Raw genomic sequence first — 27,231 nt, 5'->3', positions numbered from 1 at the left:
CTACAGGGGCCACCGTATGTGTGAGGACGTCGACCTCACATAACATCCCAGCATGCACTGTGATCTTCTTTCAGCAAAATGGCGTCAACAATTCGAGCTCCCGTGTATTGCATTTGTAGACAACCTTACGACGCCGCACGGTTTATGATAGAATGTGACACATGTCAGGATTGGTTCCATGGAAGGTGAGAAGTTTTACCAGGATGTGGGACAAATATTAGGTCATTCGAACCATTAATTTAAAAGAGACATGACTTTCAAATTGGTTGTTTATTGCATTTGAAATTCCATTTTGAAGTACGCTAGTTTGATAATAGAAGTTAATTGAACTTACTTCCATAGCTCCATGCTTGAATCATGGACACACAAACAGGGGAGGAGACATTGGTTCTGTTTACTGTGGCAGACAGCTATAGATAAGCTCATGTAGAGCCCCCCCCCCCCCCCCCCCCCCCCCAATGTCTTTAGGAATTTGTCCACATGAAAATAGTCCGGAATACAGGTGATGAATTGAATGGGTACCGGTCAACTCGGTCCCAAGTCAACTCGGTCCCAAGTCAACTCGGTCCCAAGTCAACTCGGTCCCAAGTCATCTCGGTCCCAAGTCAACTCGGTCCCTATGGTTTATCGATGGGGGTGGCTTCGGCAAGGATATTTGTGTTGAAAGTGTAGATTATTTTATCATTTTGTAATAATCAGAAAGTGAACTGTTTTTGCAAAGACAATTTTATTTTAAATCTTTAGACAAACACAGTAGTTACAAGTTGTACAGGGGCTGTCAATGGTCAAGGTTAAAACAAAAGTATATAAAAACTGTCATCAAAAGATGTATAAAACCAGACCCCTGCCAACGATAAAAATATAATTTTACAATATAAAAAGGTAATTGTATGAAACATTTTAAAATCACATAAAGGAAATCATTAAAACACAAGCAAAACCAGACTATTGAAAACAAAAAACTACACCCACAACAAATGTTGATAATTTTTTTATTAATATACTTAAATTCCTAAGTTTAAAAAGTGAAACAAACATTGTTGAATAACTTAACAAATGGGACGCTATTGAAGGCATCGAATAACACTACCGAAGATTGGTGCACACGGCACCCCATTTCATGTTGTTTGTTTCCACTTCCCATCGATTAACCATAAGGACCGAGTTGACTTGGGACCGAGATGACTTGGGACCGAGTTGACTTGGGACCGAGTTGATTTGGGACCGAGTTGACTTGGGACCGAGTTGACTTGGGACCGAGTTGACTGGGACCGAGTTGACTTGGGACCGAGTTGACCCATAACCAATTGCATAGCATAGACATGATAGATAGGAATTTTATTTTTAGGATGTCATGATAACGAGAAAATATTTTGAAGAAAAGGACAAAAACTTACCACATCACAGTTTGAGAGGGTGATAGCAAATCTGTGGGGGATATCTGTTCTGTTTAAATTTCTTTTTTAGTTTTTATGAAAATAAGTTTAATTTAATATTTGCAATTAAGATTTTGGCATTTTTTTTGGTGGTTGCTTGGATCATTCCTGCATATGTATTTATTTTACAAGCATAAATCACACCTGTTTTGCAAAGTAAACTTTATAAACCAGGGATGTTTTTGACATGTGATCACAAAATTTTTATTTTTAGTTGTGTTGGAGTCAGAGAAGACCAGTCCGCTGACATAGAGGAATATCATTGCCCTAACTGTGAAGACAAACAAGGACCTCTCATTTGTAAGTGTATTTTGTCTGCCTAGGGGGGGGGGGGGGGGGGGGGGGGCTTCTCACCCAGAACAAAATATGTTGGATTTCTGGCTGCAATCCAAGATTATATGGATGTCAGACTTCGTACCTTTGCACTTCGTACCCTGGACACCTCGTACCTTCGGGACACTTCGTACCGTAACCAAATTGGTTACTTGGTACCGTGGGCGGGGTACGAAGTGACCATCAGCTGAGTCACTTCGTACCTTCAGCCGAGTCACTTCGTACCTTCATTAAAATGTGTATTCCTCAATAATTTAATGTTCGAAGTAGGAAGTGTATCGTGAGAAGGTACGAAGTGACTTGTGAGATTTTAAGATTGCTCTTCTCGTTTTACACCTCATTATATTACCACTCTACTGTCACGATACACTCTTCCATGATTTCTTCGGTCCACACTTGACATCACTCGCTTGAATGTTCCCATCAGAGCAAACAAAGTTCTAGGTCGGAAGGTTTTCAGTGTGGCTGGGCCCATGATTTGGAACAATCTCCCAACTGCCATTAGGGAATCTAATACTCTATTTGCTTTTCGTAAAGTCCTTAAACTTACCTTTTTCCAAGTTAATTTCTCTCTAGTGCGCTATGATCTCAAGTGATGGAATAGCGCCTTACAAATTTTAATTACAATTAATTTTTTTTAGGCCTGGTACTTAATTCATGTGAGAGCAAGGCAAGTTTTTTATTAGTAACTTAGGGCACCTCAAGAAGAACATCAGCATTTCTATTGGAACAATCTTCAGGCATGAACAGGCACCAATGCAATGAAGTTACAGGCTTTGATTTTATGTTATGAGTCAGTTCATAGTGCAGTCTATGTTAAACTATTATTAACATGTTCTTTGTTTGTTTTATTCTAGTAAAAAAGAGGCGTAATTGGCACCGGCATGATTACACAGAGGAAAGCAACCACAGTAAGGTACGATAAAAACATGTATCAGACAGGAAACACAATAAAGTGTCCCACCGTCTACCATCCCAGTGGCAGTTTTTTTCCCAATAGTTGTATATTTTTCCGAGACGGGTCTAAAACCAACCAAAAGTTTGTTCAACATGTGATAGACTCGCAGGCTTGTTAAAGTGTATCTGAATGAAAACAACACAAAATAATTATAATTTGTAAAAGAAACTTTCTATTTTACACTCGTGCATTTTCTACTCTTCAATCTTTAGAAACATTACTGGGATTTAGAAATTATTCACAGGGTCTGGAATATATATCCAGGGGTAATCAAAATTAAAAAACGGGCTGTACAAGTTGTTTACAGATTTGTTAGGAACAGGGAAGAGAAATTTCAGACTCGTATCCAAATTCAAACTTGTGTTCTCTCCACTCTTAAAATACTTAAAAGGGGTAGGCTAGACATGTCATTATTTCAACAATGATACCCCATGAAATTTAGACCCCAGTTTTAGACCTTTTCCTCAGCATATTGAAGAAAAGAACAAGGTTCCAAATTTATGGTTAAGGACACCAAAGACCTTTTGGGCTCTCAATATGACTTAATATAGTTAATTTTTTTTCACCGTTAGACAGATGTGTATTATGCACTGTATACTTGGTACTTTCCCCGAGCTCTGTCCAAAAAAAACCAGGCAAATCACATGGGTGGGATACGAACCCATAACAAAATTTACATTTTCCTTCACAGTCTTGCCTTCTCCATATCTTTTATTTGTGGTTTTATTGAACTTGTGGAGAGAAATAAAATAACAATAGAAACAAAATAATCATAAAACACCAGTTAATATCTATTAAATATGAACATAAACCAGCACCTCTGCATCCCCATCCCACTCCCCTCGGCCTAAATATCTATACTATTAAATATGAACAAAAACCATCACCTCTGCATCCCATCCCACTCCCCTCGGCCTATTTTAGAGTTAATTTTGTTCCCTTTGCCTTTCAGGCCGTTCAGTCTGGCACACTCATCTTCATCAAGGGTCTTAAGAACCGGACGTTCTCTGAGGGAGACGACATCCTCCTAAGATTACACGGCTCTGAACTGACAGAATCTTACTTTGAGAAACATGGTTTCATGCAACCTATACTGGTTGAGAGCAAGGAGGGCCTTGGGTTGCATGTACCTCCACATTCATTCACAGTGGCCGATGTGGAAAAATACGTCGGTAAGTTGTTGTTTAAAAATCCATATTTGTGTATTTGATTTCAATACATTTATTTCAATGTTGCCATAAAGTGATGTTTTTGTACATCATTAAAGTTAATATACATGATAATGAACAAATAATGGCAAACCACAGACGTAGTAAAGACAATAAAAGTTTCCACGCAAGTAAATAATCACAAAAAGGACAACATCTAGGCATAGGGTGAAGCAAGGCTTTTGTTCCCGTACCTACAGACAGACAAAAAAATGAACAAACAAACAAACACACCAACAGACTATCACAACACTGACTTGCATAGAAAACATGTACATGTATGGGTACAAAGACAAAACATCATCCAGAAAATATACCATAACTTTTCATTCTTAACTAAGAATTAATTTGAGGTATTAAATAAAGCTGAATTATTGCATGAAAATGAAAGATTTATGAAGAATATCTGACATCCAAACCTCACAAGCAGCCTTTAAGAAATCTCTCATAACTCACTTGTGTAATTGATGTATTAACACAATATTCTGTTCACATTCCTCTTCATAATTTGTGTGTCATTTTTATACAAAGTGATGTGTTACTTTCTCTAATTAGTTAGAGTTCTAACTAAAGGTTCTGTTTGATCTTGATGCTTATTATTTTTTTTAAGTACTGTGTTGCTTTTGGAGTCCTGCAGAAACTTATTTGTGTATGTTATCTTGACAGGTTCAATGAAAGATATTGATGCAATAGACGTCCCTCGTCAGAATGAGTGCAAGATGCCAATGAGACAGTGGGTAGAATACTACAACAGTCCCAATAGGGATAAAGTCCTTAATGTTATCAGCTTAGAGTTCTCTGGTACCAAGTAAGTACAATTTTAGATTTATAGTTGGTAGGCCCTATTGTCTAGTCCTTGGTCTCTTTGTTTGTCTCCTGTCGTAGGTTTTCTTGTTTGTTGCCCTCTAGGCTTTTTTGTTTGATTTTGTTTGATGCCTTTTCTGTGATTTGTTGTATTTGTATGTTCTTTGTTGCTATGAAATAAAAAGTAATATCAAAAAAGTGTAAGTAAATTCATCTATCTTGTCATTGTCGTCAAGAAACAACTATAACAGTTGGAGAGAGAAAACATCTTCATCTACCTTGTCATTGTTGTCAAGAAACAATTATAACAGTGGGAGAAAGAAAACATCTTTTCTAAGATACTCTCATATTGAGGCATTGCATGGTGAGCTTCTCTCCATATAACACTTGCTTGTGAGTTGAAAATCACCTGAAACCATTCAGCTGCCAGGGTTGTGTACATAATGTATGTTGGCAGAGCTGTTGACATGACCATTTTTATGATTTTTTTGAGGCATGGTATGGACTCTACCTTCAGTTTTAATTTGTGCTTTCTTATACAGCTTATTTATTTACTTTGGCTTAAATCTTAAAGGGACATAAGCCCTTTTCGAAACGTCTGGATTTGGCTGTGGATTCGACTCAATGACTAACAATGACTAATTTTGTTGTGTCTGTTTTTCTTTGTGTTGTGTTTTGTTTTTGTTTTGTTTGTGGTGTTACTGCGCCTTGAACACCCAGCAGGGTGGATATGTGCGCATTACAAGTCTTATTGTTTATCTATTATTATTAGTTTGGCCTTGCCGGTTGTTTTGACAATTGCACAAATACTTTGGGCATATGCGCTCAAGCTGAATCCAAAGCCGAAACCGGGGTTTTGAAAAGGGCCATAATCAGCCTGTTTCTTAGCGCCTTTGCTCCTTTGTACATACAGAGTAAAAGGTTAAAATCCTAATTATTTATGTCCCCTCCATTCTCTCAGACTCTCCAATCTGGTGCAAGCTCCGTCGATAGTCCGAAACATCAGCTGGGTGGACAACATCTGGCCTGAACAGCTCCCTGAGGATTGCCATTATGGGAAGCCAGAGGTATCCAAGTATTGCTTGATGGGCGTCAAGGACAGCTACACAGACTTCCATGCTGACTTTGGGGGAACGTCGGTCTGGTACCACGTGTTAAGGGTAAGTAAATTAGTTATGTTGCCCACAGGTGGGGCATCCTTAGACGAATCCAATCTTCTCTGTTCCATATGCAGGCAGACACCTCTGTTGTGTTCTCTACACCAGCATCACTCTTGAGGACACAGACATAGCTTGTTATCTGTCTACCCCTCAGACCAAGAACGAGCTACTAGTGAGTTAAGGCTCCATAGTGACATTTCCATTGAGTTGAAGGACCCTTTGAAATCATTCAACCTCACAGGTTTTTATAGGTTGGCACAGCTGTGCACAGAACCACTAGTCTAAAGCGTGGTTCATTCTTCATGCGAATGCAAAGCGAATTTTGATGTCATATGGCTGTTTTCGTAGCGAATGTTTCGCAAGAATTGAGCACAAGTCAACTGATGCAAATTATTTGTTGCGATTTTGTGACGTTCAAATTCGCCTCACGTCCCATTCGCATTTACAGGTAGTATGAACTGGGCTTTAAGATCCATTTACCACATGATTTCATTTTGCAGGTGGCACAGTGTTTCTAATAAAACTATGTGGATCATGTTGAAAGGACAGATGTTAGGAGTGAAAAGAATTGAAGGATTAGTTATTCTAGATTTCTGAAGAGCTGTCGAAAAAGTTGCTGTGTACCTACTAGAGAAAAGTACAAAAAGATTGAATGAGAAAAAATGAAGTTACAATATTTTATCTGTTAAAAAGACACCTTAAACACTCCCAACCTTCAAGTGTCTACCCTTAATTCTCAACCCTTCAAAATTCAACTGCATGTTTTGTTTGATTCTGTTGGACTGATGACTGCACAAGTATTAACTGATTGTGCTTTACAGGGATCAGGCACCATATTCATTAACCATCAGTTTGTGTTGAGTTACAAGATGACCTTGGTTGTTTGTTAAAGTGAAGAAGAATCTTAGTATAATGGTTAAAGGAAAAAAGGACACAGCTTCAAATAGGCCTGGCCGAATTATTCGAATATCCGGTTAATGGCGAATAGGTTTTCCTATCCGTAACCGCGAATGCCTTTTTTTTTTAAACGGATATCCGCAATGGGCGCGAATACCTATTTATAAACCGGATAGTCCTGTAATTACAACCAAGTAACCGGATATTCTTTAATATCCGAATATCCGCGGACGTCGGGCGACAAAACTGATAGGAATGTTTTGTCTGAATCCTTATGAAACTTCTATTAAGACAGCATAAAACAGCATAAATTAAGTATTTACCTATGCTCACCTATGTGAAGAGTTAAAACAATGACATTTCTGACGTAATTTGTTCAAAGATTACGAAAGTTTTCCTTCACGTAGAGTCAATCACAATCAAAAGAAAAAGCAAATCGCCATCTTTAAATTAGATCCGGTTATTTTTATGAATGAACTGAGTGACACTGTCTAAAACTAATATCAATCTGCCCATAAGATCTCATTCACAAACGAACAACGCCCTCTAGCGGCAAAAAAATATATTTTTTTTAAAAATAGCGCCCTCTAGCGGCGCAAAAAAACTATTCGAATATCTGGTTAATTTCGGATAGTTGGCCAGCGGTATCCGAATATCAAAATTTCACTATTCGCCCAGCACTAGCTTCAAACAATGTATGACTTATGGCACAGTTCAGCTTCTGTTAGCATTTTATTATTTTATCTTTCATGTTTTTTTTTGTGGTAGGGAGAGAAAGTGTTCTTCATGATCAAACCGACACCGGAGAATCTGAAGAAATACGAAGAGTGGAACTCGTCTCCACGCCAGAGTGAAGTCTTCCTTGGGGACAGGGTGGACTGTTGCTATAAGTGTATTGTCAAACAAGGCCATACACTTCTCATTCCTACAGGTAAATCTAGTACTCAGTGTTAAGGTCTCCTGCTAAGTAGCAGTCCGGGCAGATTTCCTACCTCCTGCCTAGGTAGTTAATAAGCAGGTCCCCCAAAACTCTGAAAACTTACCCCGTGGTAGTAGAGAAGTCCCCCGAACTCTGAAAACTTACTCCGTGGTAGTAGAGAAGGATTCTAAAAAATCTGCTCCGCGGCAGTAGGATATATAGCAAGACAAATTCTCAAAAGAACATTATCTACCCATTGCCTCACAGCTCACCTTTGTCACTACCAAAGCCAGACTTAATGGGGCTTGCTTTTGAAGTAATACTTTGTGTATGTTATCGATGGGATAATTTTTTGGATAGAACTTACGTCGGAATGGGATTTTGTAAAGCTCAATTCTTATTCTTGCTTCCTCATGTGGGAAATTTTTTGGTGGCTTAACTACCCTACTCGTAGTATAACTTTTTATAGGCGATTGACCATTCAAGACCATTCAAATGCATGTTTTTTTTTTATGATGGAACATCAGTGCACAAATCAAACTATATACTTGTTTGTACTGAATAGATGCAGTGTATGACATTGAATGGTCAGACAGTAGGAGGGTCGATTGTGTACTTTATGGATGCATTCACCACATGATATCATATAAGCTTGGGCGGTTCCAGAAATTTGGGGCTCGGTTCCGGTTCCGAAAAAAGCTCGGTTCTGAGACATACCCGGTTCCAATTCAATATAAAACATAAGCCGCCCGTCCCGAGCTCACACACACACAATTGAGCCGATCTATTTTAACTGAAAATAACCAAGTTAATCAGAAGTCGGTCCCGAGCTCACACACACACACTTGGAGCCGATCTATTTTTAAGGAAAATACCAGAATACCCACCCCAAGTCAATCAGACATCATGCCACCGAGCACCTATTCTCCCTGCATTTAAACAAGTCTTTGATTTAGCCGGCAGTACGTCCGTAGTACAGTACGTCCGTAGTGCAGTACATCCGTAGTGCATGCAGTGTGTCGCTCTGTACATACAAGTGTACATGCCTGTACATGCCTGTACATGCATACAGTACTGTGTGTTTTGTGCATGGGGCAAGCTTTTATGAATATGGATATATCGGCAGCCAATCACAACGTGCTGTCTATACATGTACATGTATATGCATGACATGTACATGCATACATGTGGTGGTTGTAGAAGATGCCTATGTGTGTGCACTGTGTATGCAGCCACATGTGATAGTTGATACTCATGTCGGCTTGAAGCCTTTGCACACTGTATCTGCGGTCACCACTTTCAACATCAAGCCTCAATTTCTAGAGCCGGTTCGTGGCAGGATCGGCTCCACAGAGCCTTTTATAATTGAGACTCGGTCTTTTAAAATCGGAACCGACAAAAGCGGGTACCCGGTTCCACAGAAGAGTGGAACCGCCCGTCCGGTTTTCAATTTGGAACCGGGTAACCGAAGGAGCCGCCCAAGCTTAATATCATACTACATTCAAAATATTGGTCAGACTGTAACTTGACTATATACTGTGTAGATGCATTCACCACACAATATAACTGGCTAGCATTGTTATAACAGGCTACCACAGTGGGTTATATTGTATAAAAGTGATATTTCTGATACTTAAAACTTAAAGTTTTACTCAAGAATTAAATTGTACCTTTTCGTTTCCTCTTTTACTCAGGTTGGATTCATGCAGTTTTAACGCCGGTGGACTCTCTTGTATTTGGTGGCAATTTTCTACATAGTTTTAATATTCCGTTACAAATTCAGTAAGTACTCTGCTTACATAATTACAGGATACCATTTAACTGAATTTTTTAAATATTAATTCCAGAGAATTTATTTTTATTTTTTTAAATCTTCCATTTTGAAACAAGGCCTAAACTGACCCCAATACTCTATTGCAGTTATAGTTAGAACAATTACATCATATCATCACAACCATGTTGCGCAGATCACAATGACTGAGAGCCAAATACCTTTCTGGGCAAAGTTGCCAAATGAACCACAAATCTTTTATAAGTAACATAACCAAGTGTTACTCCCTCCTTGTTTACAATAAGTAAAACAGCGACTTTAAATTGTTGTTTTGTTGTTGTTGATTGTATAGGATCTACAACCTAGAGAGAAGGTTACAAACACCGTCTAGATTTCAGTTTCCTTGGTTTGAGACGACGATGTGGTTTGCTGCAAAACATCTTTTTGAAATTTTCAGAGGTATGGAAAATTGAAGTCTGGCATGTTTAGGTTGTATGTTTCACAGTCAGTTAGGTTCAGCAAGTTTTTGAAAGATAATACTGAATCAATTCAAGGGAAGGCAAACTTCAGGATTCCTGAGGAATTTTAACTCAACCCCATCCCTGCGTTCATTTCACTCAAAGCAAATGAATAACTATTGTGCAAAGCTTAGATTATCTTGCTTAACCCTACTCCCAAGCAGGTAGCTAATCCCCAAGAAAATGATACTATCAAAAGGCATTTATTCAGGGTTTGCAATTAAAGTGTGAAAAAGTCAACCAAATTTCCCAGGAAAACTTCCCAGTGTGATATTGACCCCATGCAAAGTCACAACTCATCTCCCACCCCTCCCGGTTTATTCTCTGACCAATTGTTTCTTATCCTTTTGCTTTTTTTCTCTTTTTTGAAAGATTTGAAACAAGGTACAGTAATCTTTTGTCTGATTGGGAGTTTCTATTGTACAAGATGTGCTAAGTTTGTTTTTCTTTGTGTTTTCTCTCAGACTACAATGAGGACTCTAAGAAGCCTGCACCATATCTTATACTAGGAGCTAAAGCACTCAGTGAAGCTCTCAAGAACTGGACAAGGAAGAGAGAGGTACAAACATTGTTTCTCAAATCTTAAATATTGTCACTCAAAAGATGAAGAACATTAACAATTAACCCTTTTGACCCCCAGCTCCTCTTTTTGCACTTACATTTTTTCCTTGAGCAAAACTTTTTAAATTTTACAATGCCTGGTTCATATTTCCTGCGAATGTGAAAGCGATGTGAATTTTGACATCACAAGGCTGTTTGTGCAACGAATATTTCGAAAGGAGTTGAGCACAAGTCAACTGATGCGAATTAGTCTTTGCGAATTCGTGATGTCGAAAATAGTATCGCGTTCTCATTCGCAGGAAGTATGAACCAGGCTTTAGGCCCTTGTTTACAGGCAACTTGGAGGCAACCAACTGCACTCTAACACTGCATGCAAAAGAAGGAACATTTGGGTAGCACATGAAATGTTTTTCTTACAGTTTTGAGCTATCCCAGAGAAAATATAACAAAACATGGGAATGTTTTTTGTCTTTCTTGAAGATTGCCTGGAATTAGTTGCCTGTAAATTGCCTGGTGTGACATGCCTTTAGGCTGACTTGGGATTTATTGTGCACATTAACTAGAGATATGCTGATGATCACTAGCAACCTTATTGCTTCTTGTGCATCAACCTCATTTTTTCAAGATAACAACATTTTGATAGAATGTGAAATTTTGAGCTACCTTTTCTGTTAACCATTTACAAAAGTCCTATATAAAAACATCTTATGGTATAAAAAAAAGGGAAAGAAACCTCCTTTTAAATATATCTACTCCGCGGTAGTAGAATAACGAAAGACAGTTCTCTAGGACAAACTCTACCTGGCCAGTAGATACACATATGGTGTTATCGCAAACCAAATGCATGTTGACACCTCACCATGCAATGCCTCAAATCCTAAAAACCTCCTTTTGTTTGGTTGAATATCACTAAACTTTAACGAGTCACCATGAAGTCCTGTCTCGGCTCAGAGAAGTATGTGCTTTACAGGGTGCTGTAGGCAGAGCCATGAAACAGGGCCCAGATGTTGTCAAGACCGGAGAAGGGATTTCTTTAAAAATGTTTACTAGACTGAAGAGCTAATCCAAGTAGAATCTGTAGCATTCCAACTTGTGGTTTATTGCTTGATCTTACTTGCTGAACAAAAGTGTTAAGTCATATTTTAAGTCACTATGGCGATATTGACACAAACAATATTGCTAAAATCGAGTCATTGTGCCTTTTTCAAACCTTGGTTTGGGATCCGGCTCCGGCTTGTGCTTTGACATAAATGTTGTTGACTGTGAAATCTGTATAGTGTTTCCAGCACCAAACGGAGCCTGGGGCCAGAGACGGAACCTATGCTGATGTTTGGCAAAAGCCCCATGTCTCCTTATGCGCATACATCACTGATTGAAACAGAGATCACAGTTATTAAACAATATACACAAAATTAAAACACTGATGAGAGAACTTGCTTCTTTTATTGATAGGGATATTAGGTTGTATGGAGGGACGATTCTTTTCAATTTCTACAAAAGACTAACAGTAACACATTTGTCTTTCTCTGTCTTTGTTGGATTCCATAGCAACAGAGATATAAGGGTGACTTACCAGTAAGTGCCTTGGAATTATAGACCCCTTGCATATGATGCCACAATATCAAACAGCGCCCTCGTTAAGGTCAGAGGAAGCTTAGGGTTGTGCGTAGCGCGTACACCTTTCCATTGTTTGACAGGAGCGATGGCGATATATGTAGGGGGTCTATTGAAACAAGAAGTGGCATATATTGGTGTGTGCATGATGAGTATTAAATAATTAACTCTGTTGTCTTTAGAATTATTCTTATCACAAATCATCGTCAAGTATATCTTGTGAATGCATGCATTGGTTTTCCTATGGTGAAAGTTTTGGTCTAACGTTTAAGATTTCAAAGAAGTTAATTTGTTGACATCTATTCTTGTAAAGTGTGCACTGAGTTGAGAAAAACTGTTAACGGTTTTGTGGAGCATGTGGTATTGATGTCAGTTTCGTACGGGTCAGATTTTGATTGGATTCATGATTTTATTTTCCATAGAAATTCAGTTTGTTTTCCTCATTAGAATTACTACTTCATGCTGGCATAAATGCCCAGATGAGGTGTATTATTACAGGTCATATGCTTAAATCTTTAAGGGCAAGGTGGTTTTTCCTGTTAGTAAAGGGCACTTCTATTGAGGGGCTTTTAAAAACATTTGTACGTAACATTTCAAGGGGCACAAAGGCAATGACCAGGGGCATCTGCCTGCAATATTTCCTTGAAATATCAGGCCTGTATTTGTCAAATCACCACAACACTGCCTCAAGCACAAACCCTATGATGTCACAAGCTCAAACAGCGCACTCTCTGCAGTCAAAGTAAGACCTGTCATTGGCTGAGAGATAAGCGTGGTGCTCAGACACCGGCATGTTTTGCAATAATTGATCTCATTAATTGCAACCTTTGCAAAGAGACTATTTGAGCCTTTACTTTGTTTACAAAGTTTTCCTTTACTTTGATGAAAGCATCTACTTCTATCATTTCGATAAATAGAAAAATACAGTTTCATTTGAAGAAGTGAAATAAACTTGTGCACATTATTGATGAGGGTGTTTAAAGGGATTATCATGGTGAATGTTTACTCCAAGTATTTATTGTGGAGGTAAAACTCAATGCCTTGTGGTGTTTTTCACCACCTTTTTTTCTCATAGCACTTTACCAAGTCATATTGGTCTATGCACTGCCCTGCATGAACCATCACAAGCACTATATGTGTTGATTTAAATTGTGCCAACTGTGTCCCATACACAACCTCGTTGGACATTGAATGCAGAAGCGTTTTTTTCCCCCATATTCCACTTACACTTGTGTGATTGAAAGTATTGTATCACTTGTGTATCTGTCGTACATGTCTGTCACACTTCACATGTGTACAATAACGGTTATAAAATTGACCCTTGTATTTCACCTTGCCAGCTCACTCAAAAAAGTAATTGGTGTCTGGTGGTTGTCTTATTCACTTGTGATGTTTTTATAAGAAAGTGAAGAAACCTCTTTATTTTATTTTATTTTATGTACAGAACCCTTCATTTCGGTGACCCCTCAATTCTCCCCTCTGGAGTTGTTTTAAACAAACTATGTGAAAAATATGTGTTTATTTATTATTTTTGTTTTTATTTGTAACTCATCCAGTGTAGATGGTAAATGTTAAGTCTGCATAGTGTACATTGTCAACTTTTCCACTGATTTGTTTGTGACAATACGATTGACATGGTGGACAGTTATTTTTTGTTCAGGTACCGTATTTATGACAGATTCTATCATTATGAGAAGACCTTAGTCTTTGCAGAATGTATGTAAAAGCCACGTCAAATTACTAACCTTTTAAAGAATAACTGACTGAGTGCAATTCAGGGTCCCTGACAACCAGTGGATGAAGTTTGAGTAGACATTGCTCTCAGTGAAATCAAAATTCTTGACACAATTTTGTTCTCCATTACAACCAGACTCATCAAAATCTTTTACAACAATCTGTCTTTCAGAACTTGAAGGTTCACCAGCAGGAGATACCTGAGAGCATACAGCACTCACAGCTCCTTAAGGATCTCAACAAAGAAATCAAAATCCTTGAGGTAAGACACCGACCAATTTAAGGTCTAGAATGTTCTCTTCACAAAGACTTGTAAGAGGTACAAAGACCAAGGCTTAGGGAATTGAGTTAGCTTCATTGAACTCCTTGAAATTCCAGTCACACCAGCTGGTGTTGTAGGGAGATACTGTCTTGTCAAAGATGCATTTTGTACAAAGTTCCATTCACGTCTTTTTGACTCATTGTGAAAATCTAAAATGTTCCGTATCTCTGAATTATCAAACAAGGTACTCCTTAGTCCTGGCACAAAGGTGGGTCTCTCCTTGATTCTGCAAAAAGTCGCTCAAAATCAACCGATCTTTTCATTTTCTGATGAAGAAATATGAAAATCTCTTTTATGGAAACCTTTTCCCTATTATGTTGAATGTTAATTTTGCTTTTTCTCCTTGATGGGTGTGCAAATTTCGGCAACTCTGTTGGCGCTGCGTTGGCAAATCAGGGGTCGATTTCACAAAACTCTCACTTACTTCGGAAGGATGGTAGGATCTAGGGTGAGTCCCAACCGTAATATTGAACCTACAAGAGATCATTCTTAGGTCCCATCTCAAGTTAGGAAGATTGAACTCCGAGAAGACGAATCTATATCTTTGTAAAATACCTGACCCAGGTGGAGATCGTGAAGAATCTTCATGCAATAACAGCGTCAAGTTTCTACCCAACAGAGTGTCTCTCAAACAGCCATATGTCTTGCATTTTGGCACTTTTCAACAACTGTCTTGATCAAATAAAGAGCATAACTTAATTATTTCTTTCTCTTGTTTGTACCTGCAGAAACCACCCACAGTGAAGCTTAAAAATAAAGGCAAACACAAGAAGAACAAGAAAGACAAGAAGGGCAAAGATCTCAAATCCAAGAAGGTCTCATCCGACAAGAAATCCAGCCTCTCAAAGTCCACAAAGGACAAGGACAAAAAGAGGAAAGGAAGTACATCGAGCCGAACAGCTCTTCAAAAGGAGAATAATGGAAAGTCCAAGAAGACCAAGAAGAAGAAAAAAGGTGCATCTGGTTCCTCGTCCAAGTCAGGGTCTGGGTCGACAGAGGCAGACTCAGACAGGAACCAAGGAAAGGCGGGTCAGAGGTTACCTGCACTTATCTCACATCCTCTCCTGAAAAATGTGAGCATGGTAACTTTTATTTTTTAAAACTTTATAATGATTTTGTGTGTGTTTCTTGCCCGAAGATTTTCACAGCTTTTAAAGTTACTTTGAAACATTATCATTGTAAAAAAAAAAGCTAGTGTTATTACTTATTATGGTGCGAACATTAGTGGTTCATGTATTTTTTTAAATGCATTATTGAACATGTTTACAGTGAAAAGCGAACAATATATGTGGTGTCATTATTTATCCTTAATTTTGGTTTTATCCATGTATGTACACCAATGTGTGTCAGCACTGTATTTTCTCGAGCTCTGTGAAAAAAAAATCACAAGCATATTACTCGGGTGGGATTCGAACCCACGACTTTGCAATTGTAGAGCAGTGTCTTACCAACTATTTGATCATTATTCCTATTGTTATTATCTGTTGACAGCAACCCTACAGTGCAGAATCCAGTAATCACAAGCCGTCTCTGAAGATGGTTTTTCCCAAGAAGAGTCTTGGGGATACATCGGGAACAGAGAGTGAAGACGAGAAGAGTAAGAGTATTTCCAAGAGGTTGAAAATCGTCTTGTCTAACGGAAAGATCATCAGGTAAGGTTCGATGTGTGACGGCTGCTTCCATTTACAGGAATGATATTCTTCCTTCTATTGTCTGATTTCCGATTGTTTCGCCGTTTGAAAATCTGAAAAATAATGTGATAAAAGGCACTGGACACGTTCGGTTATTAGCAAAGACCAGTATCCTCATTGGTGTATCCCAACATATCCAAATATATAAAAAACTGTAAAAATGTGGGCTCAATTGGTCAGCGCATTTGCAAGAGAATAATGAAAGAAAAAAACAACTTGTTGCATTGCTTTGTGTGCTTTTCAGATGCATACTGAAAGGCTTCAGCTGAAGTATAGTATTATTTGAGTGAGAAAGTTACCTTTTTCAAAAACAACATTACTCCAGAGGGAGCCTTTTCTCACAATGTTTTATACTATCAACAGCTCTCCATTGCTTGTTACCAAGTAAGGTTTTACGCTATAGTCTCTAGTGCCTTAAAGGGGGCAAATGTACCAAATAATACACACTTAACATTGAGGGGGCTATATGAGTGTGTCATGTCATATGCAGTTTGGAGTTTTTTATCAACAACAAAAGTACAGAAACTAATATACTCTTTTAACCTAACAGTAGAGGAGGGTCACCGCTCCATGATGGTAGCCAGCGGGATGGTTTCCAGCCTCTCTTCAAAGCTGGGAACAGCAGCCTGAGACATTCATCGAGCCAAGATATCAGCGAGGGAGAAGACATCATCGTGGATGACGATGATGCGACGTCAATCAGGGACAAGATGATGCCACAAGGTCTGCTGAGGAGTAGAGAGATGCTGACGTCTAAAGCTCCATTGAAACTTAAACTATCATGTAAGTATTGACTGCTGTTATTCTTGGTGGTCCCAAACCCTCCAGAATACATTTACGGAGGTTATTGCTGATGATTACTGCAGGCTTGAATACAGTTGTAATTACACAGAAAGTATTTTTAATACTAAATGATAGTTTGTGACACTTTTAAACCATATTTTGAGAGTAAGAATGTTGAAAGGATATCGTTAGAATCTGTCACTCAGTTGCGCTCATTGTGCTTCAACATTATTACCCCTAGTCACTGGGCCATTTATTTCCCTCCCTAATACAGCGAGTGCTGCCAAGTATGTAGCACAGCTAAATCAATCACAAGAACCATCTCTGCCCTCACAGGTACCCATTTAAGAGAAGCAATTATAGTTAACGTGTCTTGCCCAAGGACACAATATTCATGACTGGGAGTCAAACCCACACCCCGACGCCTTAACCACAAACGTGTGAGTCCAATGCATTGAACCGCTCTGCCACAACACACCACAAAGTTTGGTTGTGTGGTGTTTTTGTTGCATCCTAGATGATGAGGATTAATTTACTCTTTCAACTCCATTCACTTCAAATATATTCCCCCCTTCTTTCTTTCAGTCAACGGCAAGCCTGTTCTACCCATTGGGTCCTCCTCATCACAGGACAGCTCTACCCAGAACACATCACAGCGTGCCAAGGGGGTGGGTTCTAGTTCCGATTCAGACTCTGACTCTGGAGATGTTCTTCCATCTGATAGAAGCCCAAGAGTATGTACCAATTCATCTTCTTATTTAGAATCTTTACTCCATACCTACAAAAGAATCATTCTTAAAGGCACTGCTCACTATTGGTAATTACTTAAAATAATTATTAGCGTAAAACCTTACTTGGTATTGCCAGTAATGAGGAGCTGTTGATTTTATAACCCATTGTGAGAAACGGCTCCCTCTGAAGTAATGTAGTTTTTGAGAAAGAAGTAATTTTCAACGTTTTGGATTTTGAAACCTCAGGGTTAGAATTTGAGGTCTCAAAATCAAGCACCTGAAAGCACACAACTTTGGTGACAAGGGTGTTTTTTTCTTTCATTTTCTCTACATTCTTTAATCTGATTCACACCCTATTAGCAATCATCACCCTTCAACAACATGGATGCCCTGTTACAGGCCAGCCAATGGGATCAGTCAAGACCACTGCCTACAATCAGTCTGGCTGATATCGAAGCAGAACTCAAGTAAGAACAATCAATGTTTTTTGTGAAGTCGCCCACCGGGCATGTAGATTGTGCTTTGCCACAGGAAGTAGCCACGATATTTGACTTGTGTTGTCATAAATGTATCTTTCTGATAAATAAATGGTAGTGATCACAACCAGTTTAATGGTCAAATGATTTTACATTCACACACTCAAAAACAAAATACATGATTGTAAAAACTGAAAAGGAAGAAGTACATGTTGGTTGCACAGTTCTTAGTAGCTCACAGGGCAACCTCGAGTAGTATTAAAGGAACACGTTGCCTTGGATCGGTCGGATTGGTCTTTGACAAGCGTTTGTAACCGTTTGTTATAAAATGCATACGGTTAGAAAGATGTTTTAAAAGTGGAATACAATGGTCCACACAAATTTGCCTCGAAATTCCGTGGTTTTTCTTTTACTTTGCGAACCAACACTGTTGGCCATTCATGGGAGTCAACAATTTTGACTCCCATAAATGGCTGACCGTGTTTGTCGACAAGGTAAAAGGAAATATTGCAGTTTCGAGTGATACTTGTGTGGATCATTATATTCTACTTTTAAAATATCTTTCTAATCGTATGCATTTTATAAAAAAAATGCTTTTCAAAGACCAACTCGACCGATCCAAGGCAACGTGTTCCTTTAAAGATGAGCCCTTATCAATAATATAATTAGACTTCAACCCTTTCACTTTTAGTACCGTCTTCCAGTGAGTGAGTTTCCAAACTACTTCAAACCATTCAGCTGCACAGGTTTTGTATGATGACACAACTGTGCAAAGAACCTTATCATATTGCAGGCTGGCACAGTGCATTTATCACTCAAAACCAGACATATCCTCATTGTTTTCACAAACTGACACCTGTCTTTAAAATCACAAAATTTTGTAAATATTTTTTTAATTTTATATTCCATACAAACTCATCATTTTTAGAAATGGTGCATGGAGCATGGCAATTTATAATGAGTATTGGATGCAATCTATTGAATATTAGAATCTGTTAAGATGCATAGTTGAGAAATATTGGGGTGGAGTTCTCCTTTTCACCATTAACTTATTTGTTTTTTGTTTTTTTCTCCACTCCTAAATCTGCTCCCAGGCATCAGCCAGCTTCTCCAGGTACCCAGGATGCAATCCAGGGTATGTTGTCCATCTCCATGCCAACTTCCAATCTTGCCCTTAATAGACAGTCTTCATCGTCGCCGTTCGTTCAGCCGGGGAGTAAGAGGAAAAGAGAGAACTCCTCGGCTGAGGCTGAGGAGGATCTACCTAACTGCTTCCAAGATGCCAAATATAGTAAGTGTTTTCAATCTTCACCCTAATATCCATCATAACCTAAACTCAAGACTTTGCTTGAATGATTGGAGCAACGTAATAGGGGTGGGTGCTGTGGTTTGAAAGAACTTCTGGAGGTAAACTTAATAATGATGCTAGGTCTGATTTTTAGTCAATTTGAACTGGAAGTTTAGATTTGAGGTGACATCGAGTACAAGCCACATCTCAGGCAGCATCTTTTGCGAACAGACACCAGCCCACAGAAATCTGAGAAACAATTCATTCTCGGATTCAATGTTTATGGGAACAATTATCCTAACCATATCACTTCAAAGGAAATCCTTTCTCAAAACAGTTTAAACTATCAACAGCTGCAAGTTGTTTTCGCCAAGTAAGTTTTTGTGTTCATTATTTTTTGGAGTATATACCGTTCTGTGTAAGTATTTCTTTTACCCCAACATGGGATAAGCAATGATTACTCAGTGCTTTCTTATTCCTGTGGGGAAAAAATCACAGAGATCTCAAGTGGGTTTGGATTCCCCAACCCCAGCTTCTAGATTGTTAAACCCTCTTTCCGTTTCTCCTAAACATTTTAGTTTATCCCTCCCTTGATGATGATGGAGATGGTCCGCTCTTCAAGTCACGCAGTAAGAACCCCAAGAAGTTACCCAAAGACGCCCCTTGGAACCCTAAGGCTAAGGTGTGTAGCCTGACACCCCGTGCCCGGGTACCGTCAAGGGATAATGCCAAGAGACCTAACATCGAGACAGGCCTCGCTGATGCAGCTGCAAGACTTGCCACAAAGGTAGGTTGTAGAAGTAGAGATGATACTCATGAAGGCCATAAAAAGAATATATTTCACCTAACTGACCTCCAAATATTTGGCTAGGTACGAGGTCAGATTTGTGAATTTTAAAGTACTATTCAGATCTAGAATTTCATCTTTGAGAGGGCAAGGATGTTTTCATTTTTTAAAAGGATCTTCCATTGGATATCCATGGTTTTAAAGATTGAGATTATTTAAATATGCTTAATTTTTTACTTCTTTTGGTCTCTCAGACATGTGCAATGCAGCAATGTTGTTAACATGCATCAAAATTAGTATTTAAAAATGATAAACACACATTTGGTTTTAAGTTTAAGTAATGGTTAAGGTGAGGATCATTTTAAAATCCTTTTTTACAGTAAATTTGTGTGGAACTGTTCATGTCTTTTCCCTTCATTTGAAAATTAAGGTAGCCGCTTTAAGGGTTGGTTGGTTCGTTCAAGCCAACCATACACACTTTTAGAGGGCATAAGTTCAGTAGTGTTCAGGTATTCTTTGTAAGAAATAATTGTATAATTTGTGAATTTGATTGTAATAAAGCTTATAAAGATAATACAGTCGACTCCCGTTATAACGAGGTCCGCCGGACTGGCCCATTTTCCTCGTATTATCCGGATCTCGTCTTAAACGCAGCGCGCTAGATATAGAAACATACGTCATCATTGTGCATGAACACAACACGTGTACTTGCATATACATGTACATGACATAATTGCCGCACATGTGTACACAGATGCATGGCATAGAGTGTAGTATGTGCGATGTTCTGCACAGACAAGAACAACGCGGGGATTATAAAACTGTTTTAACTTAGTTGGTTTAGTTTTAAATTTAATTTTAAAATCAATTTACATTTTACAAAATTGATAAAAAGATTTTAACTTGCGTTCATGTCTTGGGAATTTTCTCTTACAAAACTTTGGTCGCCGGCAGTTTATTTCCAATGCATTAAATAGAGTCCTGGTGTTCATTGGTAACCACCTGTTTAACCCTGGATGGTTCATTGCTGGTGCGAGATACCAGGGAAATCTTACTGCTGCATGCATATTGCACACGCTGTGAAAATTTTCAGTCAATAAAATAAAACCTGAATTTTCATTGGTAACCACTAGTGTAATAATAGAAGAATCATTGCTAGCGCGAGATACCAGGGAAGATCATGCTGTTCTGTGCATGTGTGTGCATGTGCAATACACTCGTCGCAGAATCTTGATTTTCATTGGTAAACACGGTGTCATGTTAGATGGTTCATTGCTAATGTGGGATACCAGGTAAAATCTTGCTTTTGCATTCAATAATATTGATCACGCAACTAGTTTTGATTGTAAGTTGCGGGTGTTTTTTTTCTTCTGAAAATTTATAATGCGCTTATAAACTCAGTGGATCAGTATCTTTTCTTAAGATTTCTCCAATGTTTTGAACCATGCAAACCTCCTAATCCCATCATTGTCCGGAGTTTGGAATTAACCTTGCTTGCTGACTCGTGACTCCCGATTTCGGATTAGTGTTGCTAGCGGTAGCGTCCACTTAACACCTCTATTGTATGTCTTAAAAGCCACAAATATCGACTTTACCAGCTGTACAGGTATTTCCTTTGTTGGTTTTTGAATTGTTCTCGTTATAGAAGGGTTTTAAACAGTGTTTTGCTCGTAATGGGTCTCCCAAATTACCTCGTTATAACCGTGTTCTCGCTACTACCGTGCTCGTATAATCAGTATTTTAATGCATTGAAACACGCATGGGGCCGTTCGGGACCGGCAAAAAACCTTGTATCAACCGGGACTTCGTAACATGCGAGCTCGTAATAACGGGAGTCGACTGTACAAACTTTAATCAGAACATTTTCAGGGTAATTTTTATTAACAGCTATCCGCCCCCCTCCCCCCTCAGATTTTCCCTGTCTTCCAAACTGCTTTTTGGTTCTGATAATTTTTTCTTTACTTAAAGTGCATGTTTAATTGTACTAACTTGAGTCACAAAAATTTGTGACTATAAGATGTGTTAACTGTTCATGTCATTTATCCCTAATCCCCCAATAGCCGAGACCAAAGAGACAATACATCAGGCGGAAACCTCTAGCCCCTCAACCGAAGTCACCCGACCCGTATGAGTTTGAGGACGATGACGAACCATCTACCAGCGTGCTGTCACAATCGCTGGGTCCACTACATATGAAATCAGAGAATGATCTCCTGGATCTAACACAGAGTGCTCCAACCTCAGTATTAAGCAATACCCCAAAGATGGCAGACCCTTCAAAAGGATGTGAGTACTTGGTGGTTGTCACAGCTTTTCTTGTAATTTGATTTTACCCTTACACCGATGGGTTGTCAGTACTTTCCTGAGTTCCAAATCCATCAGGTGAGTTTCGAACCCACAACCTTTGCATTGCTCGATTAGGGGTGTGTTCCACTCGCCCAAATGTTGCCAACGTTATGCACACGTTCGCCAACAATTTCCAGTGGAACAAGTGTCTCCATCTTCGTTTCAGGGCGCCGCCATACTGGCTGGCATTGCTCGTTCCAAACATAAACAACACTTGTGGGAACAGTTGCGCTACGTTTGCGCGGAGTGGAATGCACCCAAGATGTCTTACCACTAGACCACCGAGCAAGCCCGACGGCTAGAGGCAATTTGAATCCTTTGTGTTTGGAGCGGGCACCGCAATGAATGTATAGATGTTGTTTAATGTTTGAATCATTGATAAAGATCGACTTCTGCTTAATATCAACGGTGTAAGGGTACAAACAATAATGTTCTTTCTACCCCATAGAATTTTTTATTTTATTTATTTATGTGTGGGGTTTTTTCTTCTTCTTTTCTGCCACAGTGAAGAAACCAAAGAAGGGAATGGCGACGGCCAAGCAGAGACTCAGTAAGATTCTCAAACTGAAGAAGGGAGGCAGATTTATCATGTGACCACGATGTCTGAAAGATTGACCTGTCACCCCTATCTCTGTGAAGTTATTTGTGTCACTCTGTGTTTTTGGATATATTTTTTAATTTGTCAATTCCGTGTTTTCCATTTCACCAGTAGATAAGGCCCTATACTCTTGAGCATGTGGAATGTACTCCAAACCAAATGGCAGTGTACACTAGTGATAGGATGTTTCAGGAATTTTGAAATGGAATTTAAAGATTAAACCACAAATGGATAATTTAATATGACGCAACAGCTGAAGGTGTGATTTATTTGAAATGTTCAAAAGTTTATATGAAAGTATGAGTTATTTGTTTATTACAGGGCTGAGCGTGAACAGTCCAAGCATTTAGACCCTTGCATTCAGTTTTGCATCAATACTTGTGTGCTTTTTATCTTGTTGCATTAAATAATTGTTCTTCTTGTAGCTCAATACCAAGAGTGGTTAGTTTTGTTTGGGGCGAACATTGGGGGGGGTTCAAGTAAAGAGGGTACCATGTTTTGTTTTGTTGGGGCACTACATGTATCTGGATGTTTTCATTGGGGATTGAGGGTAGGGCCCCTGATGGCTACATTTCTGACGTTTAGCAACAGCCCCAGCCTGAATTTCAGACATGGGTCTAGTAACCTCAACGACCAAGATGATTGGCTGTATTAGAAATACGAGTAGCCCAGTAAACAATTGAACAATTACAAAAATTACTTCACATTTTTAAAAACGTCTTCCTGCAATAGAACAAAAGTATAAACTCGTATTTATCAAAAGTCTACACTGCCATTGGAGGGATGGGGTACAGAACACAGTCTAAAGGGCTTTTCGTTTTATTGAAACTGATTGCGTTTACTTTTCAAAATGTGTTTTTAGTTCCATTTGAGTGTTTGAATTACTGTTAAGCTTCCATCAAACTACAATTCACATTCTTGTTGGGTTCACACAACGCAGGCAGTTTCCAAAACCTTTTCCAAAATACTGTAAATATAGAAGACCTTTTTGGGTCGCCCTAATTTATTAACAGCAGGGGGAAAGTCTCTGACGCATTAGAGAAAATTGTTAAAGTTTTCAGTCATTTTGTAAATGATGTCTTTGTTGTGTACAGCTGTAGATTTTGTATAAATTTGGTACATTTAAAGTGAAATGGAGTCGTCTTTGAAAGAGCTTCCTGCGCACAATTGTGTAAGAGATTTGTTGCACCAATCAATGAATTTCTTTGGTTTCAGAACAGTTGTATTTTTGGTCAGTTTAAAAGAAAATCACGTCATTGGTAATTGTATATTTTCAAGAAAATTTGGATTTGTTGAGGTAGGGTTTAATATTAATTGTTGCTCCATGATAAAGGTCTATACTTCGCAAAGGAAATTGCCTTAAAGCTCTTTGTCACTGCCATGGATCCCCTTGAAATGTTCAAATAAAAATGTACGGTTCTCTCTTAATAGGGGTTACTGCTCTATATTCTGTCGCCCCCTCTGTTCCGACAACTATGTGAGATTTATTCACTAGGTTTAGGGATGGTGTTAGGTTTAAAGAAAATAAACTAAGTTTGATGTAACAAAGAGATGTCGAACACAGGTAACCAGTAAAGGTGCCCATTACTAAGGAAATGTTGCTTGCCCTTACAACAAAATTCACTGGGCCAAATTTTATACTGCTGTATTAAGCACACGCATTAGCCAAGCAAAAAAATCATTGTGCTTACTAGAAATACAACAATTTTTGACTGGTTTCTGGCTTATATTTGCTAAGCAGATATTTGTTTGGCAGTATTTCCAATGGCTCTATAAACTTATGCCCTGGCCTTTAAACATCCTCCCTATTGTTGGTTTCCGTAAGTTGGTTGCCTTCAATGTTTCCCTATACCATTTAATACTTAAGGGAGCGGTATCTATCGTCCAGTGAATAAATTTTATCTATATTGTTTACTTCCTATACTGTCATATAATGCAGAGCCCTTTTCCATCAAAACAATTGGTCAAGTGCAAGTAAATATTTCAAGATGTGTGCGCAATGAGCCATTTGTGAGTTTTTATTGATGAATGTCCGGTGCAATGACTTGATTGGTCAAAAGTGAACGATTGAATTTCAATCCAGTTGAGCTCTATGGGTTTTATTCTTTGGTGATGTTTTGGCCTGCAATTTGTCTTTATTCCAGATTTTCATGACCAAGCAATTTATTGTGACTCCCACTCAAATCTGTTACTCACTTTGGCTGGTTGAAGCTTTCTGTGTAAAATCTTAACTTTTAAGCTGTTTTTATGTGGCCTTAAGCATAAATTCCCACTGAAATGCAGAGTACCATTTTAAATCATAGCTTCTTATTGTGAGTTTTGAATTGACTAGTGCAGGATTTGCACCAGTTACCTCCGGTTTAACAAGACGACGCTGTACCAACTGAGCGATCTTAGCTCTATGTTGGCGGTAACCCTAAGTTTATATGTTATCACTTTCTTTAATATTGAAATAACTGCTTCGGGAAAAATCAACAAGAACCATTCACAAAAAGTATACAAGATGTACTGTTTTGGCTGGTACCGGTAACTTGGCCTTTCTGTTAAACCAACATTTTTAATGCTCAGTTAATTTCCATGCCCCACATCACCATTTCATAAACTATAAAACATGTAAACACAAATATCTGCTAAGCGCTGATAAATCTTGCTTTGACCAAGGTGTAGGAACTGCTCATGGGGATGTACACAGCAGCGATGATTGGTGCTGGTTATTATTTTCTTTTTTAAATAATATACAAACAACAAAAATTGATTTTAATTTCTGATGATTCTCCTTAAATCCTGTGTACAGTGTACATAATATTATTGTTTTTGTACATAAAACTCGCGGAGGGGAAAAGTATCCAAGTCTGCCTAAAATTATATCTTTGCAGAGATTCTTTAATGATATCAATAAAAATAAACTTTTATTGAAATAAACCTTTTAAGTTATTGTAATTAATCGTTTATTTTAATTACCCCCTCCCCAGTTTGATAAACTATGTGAGCCAAAACTGTGGAATGTCTTATGAAGATTGTGCACTTTTTGAGAAAAGCATGAAACTTCTAGCATAGTTAGGTTGGACCATAAGAAACATATTTTGATGTGGAGGGAAGTCAGATTTGACCTCTGATGACCTTGAGAGGTCAAAATTCAAAATGGCCGCCAATCCGCATGGTCTAATGTAAAAACACACTTAACTTTTGAACCAAATAGTCTAGAAAAACGCTTAAAAAGTTATTTCCAACTATATTGGGGGTGCCAATTCATTTAGTAATACTTGCAAGATCACCAAAACTTTAGGTTTTGCAGAAAGGTCAATGTAAAGGTCAAAATTTACCCCAAAAAGGCAAATTTCGCATGTTTACAACATGTTTAGCCGTTAATTTGTCTTGTGTTCTCCCCTATATTCTAAAATGTATATTGGGGTGGTTCCCCTGCATAGTCCCTCAATATTTCAGTAAGTTCATTCCACTAATTAGCAACTGACCATTCTTTTTCTTGTAACTCACCATATGCATAGCATGGTCAGTGGGCACTATACGCGCGAAGCATGCACGGAACGTCAAGTTCAGCACATCATAGATGCGGCTGAGAAACTCCACCCCCAATCTATTTATCCCTCAAGGTCCATGCAGCAACCCAAAGTAGAGGGCTGGTTGACACGCCTCAATCTGGGAGTATATGTCTCCTATATGACCGGCTGTTGCAACACTAATCAGACATTGCAGATGGTGTCTGCCAGCGGTCTTAGGGTGGGAAATGTAGTGTGCCTGCCAAAGTTGCGTCTTGGACTGTTTACAACAGGGGCTGTGGACTACATCGACCACAATCCAAGCTCTGCCTGCAACTGCAAAAGATTCCTTCTACGACATTGGCATCTCACTTATGCAACATCCATCACACACACAGGGTGGAACTGAACATAGTGTACCAGTGGTTAGTCAGGGTGGCTCTTCCACCAAGTCAGTACCATCTATGCCATCAGCCCATTGTGCCACCAGCTGCCCTCGAGACAAAGTTCTTGAGTGCGCTGTGTGTACAAAGTTCCGTGAGGCCTTCCAACCTCTTGGCAGCTGCATCTGCTACAGAAGATGAGTATGCGTGGCTCAGCAAAGTCAAGACGTCTGTTGAAGAGTCTACCATGGATGGCTGGATATCGTAGTCTGCCTACCATGCTGACACAAAGGGCACTGTCATCCCACCGCAATCAAGGCACTGCTGCCTCTGTTTCTTTACAATGTACACTCCAGGGCAATGAAACGGCACTCCATGAACATTGTTAAGGCAGCAGTTCAGAACTTGAACTAACG

General features: G+C 38.8%; 1 protein-coding gene across 1 annotated transcript; it reads left to right on the top strand.

The window, feature by feature from the left end:
- On the top strand, positions 1-25,839 carry LOC139952443 (histone lysine demethylase PHF8-like). The gene is made up of 20 exons (XM_071951581.1): positions 1-185; positions 1,651-1,736; positions 2,627-2,685; positions 3,680-3,899; positions 4,602-4,743; positions 5,701-5,899; positions 7,565-7,727; positions 9,410-9,497; positions 9,839-9,945; positions 10,469-10,563; positions 14,086-14,175; positions 14,964-15,308; positions 15,727-15,887; positions 16,477-16,709; positions 17,295-17,443; positions 17,801-17,907; positions 19,011-19,207; positions 19,783-19,991; positions 22,052-22,277; positions 22,843-25,839. The coding sequence occupies exons 1-20, from the start codon at positions 79-81 to the stop codon at positions 22,929-22,931; spliced, it is 3,072 nt and encodes a 1,023-aa protein (XP_071807682.1). The 5' UTR covers positions 1-78; the 3' UTR covers positions 22,932-25,839.
- Positions 25,840-27,231: the final 1,392 nt, after the last annotated feature.

Source organism: Asterias amurensis, chromosome 2, assembly GCF_032118995.1.
Source record: "Asterias amurensis chromosome 2, ASM3211899v1".
Taxonomy (NCBI): domain Eukaryota; kingdom Metazoa; phylum Echinodermata; class Asteroidea; order Forcipulatida; family Asteriidae; genus Asterias; species Asterias amurensis.
This window is presented reverse-complemented; position numbering and strand designations above follow the sequence as displayed.

Bases quoted from the DNA above. Each gene is read 5' to 3' on its own strand.
- LOC139952443 (XM_071951581.1), top strand. From the start codon at position 79: ATGGCGTCAACAATTCGAGCTCCCGTGTATTGCATTTGTAGACAACCT. The intron at 17,908-19,010 runs GTAAGAACAATC...ATCTGCTCCCAG, and splicing joins GATATCGAAGCAGAACTCAA to GCATCAGCCAGCTTCTCCAG. The intron at 19,208-19,782 runs GTAAGTGTTTTC...TAAACATTTTAG, and splicing joins CTTCCAAGATGCCAAATATA to TTTATCCCTCCCTTGATGAT.